At 37.2% G+C, this 8,431-nt stretch overlaps 1 protein-coding gene across 1 annotated transcript; it reads right to left on the bottom strand.

Moving 5' to 3' along the window:
* Positions 1-567: 567 nt before the first annotated feature.
* Positions 568-3,654, bottom strand: LOC144573097 (uncharacterized). The gene is made up of 4 exons (XM_078322785.1): positions 2,374-3,654; positions 2,280-2,282; positions 1,988-2,220; positions 568-1,720 (listed from the first exon to the last, which is right to left on the bottom strand). The coding sequence occupies exons 1-4, from the start codon at positions 3,643-3,645 to the stop codon at positions 688-690; spliced, it is 2,541 nt and encodes an 846-aa protein (XP_078178911.1). The 5' UTR covers positions 3,646-3,654; the 3' UTR covers positions 568-687.
* Between the last annotated feature and the right edge of the window lie 4,777 nt (positions 3,655-8,431).

Here is an 8,431-nt window from a genome sequence, read left to right as displayed (position 1 = left end):
GGATTTTTGTTGGTACTTACATAAATAATAAGTTGCCTTTATTTTTTTATTCTTAAATGATGCACTTAATATGTCAACTAGAAAAAAAACACTACATATAAACAATGATACGAAATCATAATATTGAACAACAGATCATACAAAACCATATTAAATAGTAAGAATAAATGCAAAATTTCATAATATGGAGCGTAGTTTCCTTTTCCAGTTTAAATAATAAATGTAAAAACTTAAGGATAAATGCAAAATGGCTGCGAACATTTAGAAAGGTTTTTAAACATTTTAAAATATTCAAAAAAAGAAATACATAGCTAAAAGAGAGCTACACGGACATTTAACTACATGTCCGTGTAGAAAAGCAATTTGTCATTAAAACTCTTCTTAAGGGAAAAGGGGGCTGTTCGATGGGTTCTCTCATGCACCATCGGTTCTGCTTATCAGATATCTATATTCATAAAATTTATATTTAAAAGGAATAAATAAACAAATAAAATGTAAAATACAAAAACACAGTAAAATATTATCGATCGGTTTACAGTCATCCAAAGATCTCATCAGTAATGCAAATAAACTATGCTTATCTATTCGGCTATTCATCTCTGAAATATTATAAAAGAAATAAATATTATAAATTGTTTTTTTCTGGAATATAAATATGAAATTGTTCACGGTTAAACGAAATAAATATTATACATTGGTTTTTTTTTTCCTTTTTTTCTTTTTTTCCACTGTTTGAACATTTTCCCATAGTCCTTCACTGTGGTCAGATCTCATGTAATTTGCTTCGTCTTGTTCTTCAGTAGTTGTTGCTATCTCAGCTTGCACATCGGCACAAAATGGAGGTATCTCATCGAACTGGTCGTACTCTTCTTCGTCGATTACGTTTTCTATCCCAACAATCCTTCTTTTTCCGGGTAAGACGATGCTCCACCTAGCATCACTCGGGTCAGTGACATAAAAGACTTGGGTTGCTTGCTTGGCGAGTATGAACGGATCATCAACATACCCGACTCTGTTAAAATCTACCATTGTGAACCCGTCGTTATCAACTTTAACGCCACGGTCTTCGACCCATTGACACCGAAACAAGGGAATGCTGAGGTGAGCATTGTAAACGAGCTCCCAAATTTCTTCAATAACACCGTAATATGACTTTGATGCCATTACAGGCCGGGCATCCCCTGATCTACTGAATTCTTGAGACGTCGCCACCAACGTCACCCCACTATTTTGCATGGTGCTCTTATCACTTTGTAATTTAGTGTAAAATGTATATCCATTAATCTCGTATCCTTGGAATGTTCTAACAACCATTTGGGGTCCTTGGCCCAGCCATCTAACCGTTTCACTTACGGGCGACATTTCGGAGTGTGACTTCACTCTTTCTTTCAGCCATCCTATGAAACAACGGTTATGCTCGTCAGTAATCCACTTCTGACTTCTCGTGTAGTTCTGTTGTCGAAGGATTGCCATGTGCTCATCTATATAGGGAGTGACATCTGCCATGTGCTGTAGTACAATAAAATGTGCCTTTAACAGTTCATCTCTATCAGCAAGTATGGCTTTCAACCCAATAGTCCCTACTCCTTGGAGCCTTCCCTCGTATCGAGATGTTGGAACGCCAATAGGACCAACACCGGTCATGTAGTTGGTGCAAAACTCAATCACCTCTTCCGTGGAATATCCTTCTACGATGCTACCTTCGGGCCGATGTCGGTTCCTTACGTAACTTTTCAAAATACCCATGAATCTCTCGAATGGATACATATACCGCAGGAACACGGGACCACAAATCTTAATTTCCCTCACAAGGTGAACAACAAGGTGAACCATAACATCGAAAAAAGATGGCGGAAAATACATCTCAAGATGGCAAAGAGTAACGACGACCTCCTTTTGCAGAGAGTCCAATTTTAGCGGGTCTATCACTTTGGAATTAATTGCATTGAAGAAAAAACAAAGCTTCGTGATGGCTTGCCGAACGGGCTTTGGTAAAATTCCTCGGATTGCAACAGGAATCATATGTGTCATTAAAACATGACAGTCGTGGGATTTCGGACCAATCAATTTCATGTCCTTCATGGACACAAGCTTCTTAATATTCGAAGAATACCCTGATGGGACTTTAATACTATGAAGGCATTTACAGAAGCTTGTTTTCTCGGTCTTCGACATTGTGCACATTGCGGGAGGTAGGTATGCCTTTTGCTTCCCTTTATCCTGCGGTGCAAGCTTGGGTCTTATTTTCATTTCCACCATGTCTTTTCGAGCATTGATACCGTCTTTAGTCTTCCCCGGAATATTCAACAATGTGCCGATCAGACTGTCGCAGACATTTTTCTCAATATGCATGACATCTAGGCAGTGTCTCACTTCTAAATATTCCCAGTACGGTAGCTCCCAAAATATGGACTTCTTTTTCCAAATATTTTTCGGTGGTGCTTTGGCACATTTTCCGAAAACAACTTTAAGATTTTTAACCAGCAGGAAGACACCCTTCCCGTCTAATGGACAACGTGCCACTCCAAGCTCAGTGTTCCCGTTGAATTCTTTCTTCTTCTTACGGTATGAGTGATTAATAGGAAGAAACCTACGGTGCCCCATGAAAACATTCTTTTTACAATTTTTCAACCTCAGCACCTGCGTGTCATCTTCACAGATAGGGCACGCTTTTGCTCCTTTAGTACTATAGCCCGATAAATTTCCGTACGCGGGAAAATCGTTTATGGTGCAAAATACCATGGCCCGCAGCTCAAATTGCTCTTTACCGTACGCATCCCACACCCGGACGCCATCCCTCCACAATTTTTGGAGGTCCTCAATTAATGGTGCGAGATATACATCTATGTCATTTCCGGGTTGTCTGGGTCCTTGGATTAGTAATGACATCATTATATACCTGCGTTTCATGCACAACCAAGGAGGAAGATTGTAAATGCATATAAGAACTGGCCAAGTACTGTGCCGACTGCTCATGCTTCCAAACGGACTCATTCCGTCTGTACTCAACCCTAGCCTAAGGTTTCTTGATTCGCCACCAAATTCTGTGAAATCTCTATCAATGTTTCTCCACTGAGGAGAATCAGCTGGGTGTCTTAGTTTACCGTCCCTTTTGCGCTCGTCTTCATGCCAACGCAATAATTTCGCATCTTTGGGATTTGCAAATAACCGTTTGAATCTCGGTATTATCGGAAAATACCACACCGACTTAGCCGGAGCCCGACCCTTGTTTCCTTCATCGTTACCATCGTCAGTGTCCTGGTTCTTACGTCTGTACCGTGAAACACCGCATTTAGGACAAACATGCATGGCCTCGTACTCTCCACGGTACAATACACAGTCATTCGGACAGGCATGTATTTTTTCGACCTTCAAGCCCATTGGACAGATCAACTTCTTCGCCTGATATATTGTACAGGGTAACTCGTTGTTATCTGGGAGCATTTCTCGTAAGAGCTCTAATAAGGACGTGAAACTCTTGTCGCTCCAACCATTGTCTGCTTTTAAGTTCAACAATTTCAACACAGCTGACAGTTTTGAAAATTTGGTACACCCGGGATATAACGGCCTTTTGGATTCATTAGACATATACTGAAATTTTTTATAATTTTTATCACTAATTTCATCTTCCACATCACGTAACATGTCTTCTAGATTTTCAATAAAATCGTATTATGCATTTTCATCAATATTCACACAATCATCCTCGTTGTAATTAAGTTCAAGTAGATTATCAAAATTTTCGACATTCTCAAAATCATCGTTGGAATGAAGCTCAAAATTATCATCAACTTCTACATTAATATCAACATTGTCTTCCAAAACAAAATTTCTATTGGTAGCACTACATTCCCCAATTTTCTCACCATGCATAAACCAACACGTATATCTCTTCTGAAATCCCCAACAAATCAAATGAGCTCTAATTTCTTCCAAGTCCCCAAATCTTTTAAAATTGCTACAATCTCTACAAGGACACAAGATGTCGTTATCCTTTGTCTTCGCTCTATAACTCTCGGCACATTTTATGAACTCATCAACGCGAGCCAAATATTCTGCAGTATCATGTCGCAATTCGTACATCCAACTTCGATCCATCTGTAAATTAAATTAAAATAATGATTCCAATTAGTCATGGTGGTCGAGCAACATACATTGTTACAAATTCTTGGCTTACAAACGGGCCGGTTTACAATCGTAACCCACTCCTTGAATATTATGCCTCATATGTGAACACATTAATTAGCGGGATTTAATTAGTGTTTAAGAAAAATTCGACAGCATTTCCCCTTAACTCCCCAAGTATGCGTAAACCACATACTCGTAGGAGCAATAAGGAGAAATGCTGACGAATTTTTCTCAAACACTAATTAAATCCCGCTAATTAATGTGTTCACATCCTAAATGAGACACAATATTCAAAGAGCAGTCCCAAACGGGGGACTATCCAAAATTAATCCCTATTAGATTAATTTTGAACGGGCATGGACCTAAAAGCATCAATAGGTCGGTTATTGGACCACAATACACTAATTATTTACATTACCTTAACAGATCAAGCATGCATGCATTAATAAATAATTGACCTAAATAATTAAGCAATAATAAGTACCAGAAAATTAGCGAGAGAAAAGAGGAAGACTAACCCTAGCAAGATAGAGAGGAGAAATGCAAATTAACTTCAAAGATCTCAGCTTCGGTCTCGATCCTTCTGCGCAGAAATCAGACCAACAGAGAGAGAGAGAGAGTAATTGATCAAAACGGTGCTGGAAGAAGGCCTTTTTGTAACCCTAAACCTTTCTACACGGACATTTATCTATAAAGCCGTGTAGAAAGTCGAGAGAGCTACACGGACTTTTATATAAACAGCCGTGTATAATTATTTTTTAACTCTTTTTAATTAAAAGAAACAACCTTTTTTAATTCTACCTTTCTACACGGCTCTTTATTAAATGTCCGTTTAGCATTGTATTTTTTTTTGGTTTTTTTTTTATGTTTTTCAGATAGCAAAACAAACAATTTCCAAAAAAGAGGAAGACATTTAAAATCCTGAATTCCAAAACATATATAGCAATTTGAACAAAAAATTCATGTACATTAATTTATACAAAAATTACAAATTCTTATTGAGCATTAATTACAAAAGTTAAATCCATATAAACTAAAAAATTCTATCAAGGACTGGAAGAGGTGGATATATGAAGGACCCTCAGAATCGGATGGAGAGTCAGATGAAGACGATCTCGTCCGACTCCCCACCCGGCTCTGGTCCTTCATCCGACTATCCGGCTCTGAAATTATCCTCCAAAAAAACTTTAGCGCACAAATCAGACCAATTAATTGGGGAAATGAAGCAATTCGCATGGGAATTCGAGATGTAGGTTATCAATTATATCGGACTGGTCATCTTATGAGCTCCAAAAATAGTAGCTCATCTTTATAGATTTGCGATCCGAAATAATTGATAAACCTAAATTTCCGCCCAATTGTTAACTGCGAGAGGGAGAGTACAGATTGATCAATATGTTCTAATAAAGAAAGAGTTCAATAAAGATTCATATGTAAACTAAAATTTCCATTAAGGACTGGAAGAGGGGATCCCCTCTTCCAGTCGTTAATGGATATTTTTAGTTTACAAGTGGGTGATTCTTTCCTTTTGGTGCCAGTAGGGTTTACAGAGGGTAATATGAAGATACATATTTTAATAAAGAAAGAGCTAGCTGAAAATAAAAAGTTGGATGAAGGACCTTCAAAAAAAAGAGAAGAGGTGGATGAACAACCTTCAGAGTCGGATGAAGAGTCGAATGAAGAGTCGTCCGACTCTTCATTGGACTCTTCATCTGACACTTCGTCTGGCTCTGAAGGTCATTCATCCCTCCTCTTCCATTTTTTTTGAAGGTCTTCATCCCAACTCTTTATTCGATCAGCTCTTTCTTTATTAAAACATGATCTTCATATTACCCCCTCTGTAAATAATCAGATTACAGAGAGAGAGAGAATTGATCAAAACGGCGCTGGAAGGAGAAGGCCTTTTATATAACCAAGTCAACTTGGTGCTCGAAAAGGCGCGCCCTTACCAAAACCCTAAAATAACCTTTCTACACGGCTTTTTATTAAACGTCCGTGCAGCTCTCTCAAGCTTTCTACACTGTTATTTAAACAAACATCCGTGTACAAGTTGGACATTTCTTCACGGTTCTTTAATTAAATATCCATGTAGCTCTCTCAAGCTTTGTACACTGTTATTTAAACAGACATCCGTGTACAAGTTGGTCATTTCTTCACGGTTCTTTAATTAAATATCCGTGTAGCTCTATCAAGGCTTTCTACACTGTTATTTAGACAATAAGCCGTGTACATTCCCTAATAAACGTCCGTGTAGCTCTCTCAAGGCTTTCTACACCGATTCTTTAATAAAAAACCGTGTAGAGATTTCACAGATATTCCGGGCACCCAAAAAATTACAATTTCTCCACGGTTTTTACGTAAAATTGTCAAATCCGTGTACAATGTGCAGTGTACAATGACCATTTTTGTAGTAGTGACGGTTTTTAGAACCATGTATTTTTTTTATACAATTAATAATGGGCTAGCATCCATAATTGCTAGCTATTAAACATACAATATTACACACCCATAATTTAAGAAATATTGAACAATTACATCATACAGAAAATAATATTCAATATACATATACATCCATAATTCAACAAATATTACAACAATTACATATTCAACAAATATTACATGTTTTAATTTTTATTACATGTTTTATCTTTCAGTGGTCAGTTTGTCATTTCAAGACAACCATTGATTTTCCTCAAAAAAAAAAAGACAACCATTGATCAAGAATGCACATTAGCTTTAGAAATGTGGCGGGCCAATAGAACATCCATATGGTGTTTGACCCGACTATTTTACTTGAGCTGAGTTGATGTATATATAATTTTTTTCACGTAAAGAGATTAAATCATTACTCTCATTCCAATTAGTCAGATGTGTCGAACACTACATGGACGTTCTATTCGCCTTACACATTTATGAAGCTAACAACAATTCTTGATCCATATATAGTAATCTTAAAATAACAAACCAATCATCCTACAAATAAAAAATGCTGTAAAAAATTAAATTAACAAAGGTAAAAAGAAAGGAAAAATAAAATCCCAAAACCATTCCCCACAAGAAAATTCAAAAAAATAATAATAATAATTACAAGAACCTAACAAAATAAAACCTAAAGAAAATAGAACCTTACATTAATTTGTGTTTTGTACCCAGTGCATGTGTCAGATTCTGCTTTCAGTTGGGATGATAAAATTAAATTGCCATTAACACCACACTACTCCACCCTTAAAAAGGAACTATGCCCATATTTCTTATCATAATTTACACATATTACTAAGTTATTACATACTTAAATTAACTAATTAGTACCCAATGACTAATCACTACTACAAAAAAACACTTTGCTATCGGTTGCAATCGCGTTCTGCCATCGGATTTCGAACCAATGCTTACCGCCCCGATAGGAAAAGTACATACATATGCCATCGGCTTAAAACCGATAGCGTTAATAGAAATAACATCGACAACGCATGTTCAGCCATCGGGTTAGGCGAACTCAACGCCATCGCTTTCGTTTTGCCACCGACGGCAAATGTGATTAACGATGTCTACTGAATTTCAATAGCCGATTTCAATAGTGTCTTGCACAATCAGTTTTGTTTGTGTTGGCGTTGGCAAATCCTAGTTTTCTAGCGAGTCATTAAATTCTGGGCCGATGGTGATCTATATGTAATTATTATTATTTTTTATTATTAATTCTTGTATTATGGACTAGCCTAGCCATTTTTAAAACATATAATATAGGGGAAATTGGTTATTTGCCACTCCAAAACCTTCAAATTTGAAAAATGCCATCCCAAACTTTGAAATTGTAAAAATGCCACTCTAAACTTCATTAATTCCTAATTTTGCCACTCCAAATAATTAATGACAACCCTTCTCCTCCTCTTCTTCTCTTGTGTTTATAAACCCCATAGCCGGAGGCCGATGCGCTTGATTCACTGTGGCACACCGCAGACACCAAATTCAAACCCTCTAAGACACCTCAACTTTTGTGCACTTTCGGAAAATCTTAACCGTTCAAATACGTTCTGCATGAATATCAAAGGACAAATAATATTGACCCTCTGCGCTATCTTCGAATAGGCACCAGACACGTCCGTCACGCAAGAGTTAAGATATCATACACAGTAATTACGTGTACAAAGCTGCAATGGAATCAAATAATAGTCATTTCTGCCATGGCAGGAGAAATTATGCACCTGATAGTCTGCAGTTCGATTATTATTTATAAGTTTATCGTAATGCCATGGCAGGAGAAAAAGAGGAGACAACAGAAGAAGAAGAGGAGAGGGTATTTTCG

Source organism: Carex rostrata, chromosome 21 (assembly GCF_964058835.1).
Source record: "Carex rostrata chromosome 21, lpCarRost1.2, whole genome shotgun sequence".
NCBI classification, from domain to species: Eukaryota; Viridiplantae; Streptophyta; class Magnoliopsida; order Poales; family Cyperaceae; genus Carex; species Carex rostrata.
The sequence above is the reverse complement of the archived record's forward strand: the minus strand, read 5'-3'. Positions and strand labels throughout refer to the sequence as shown.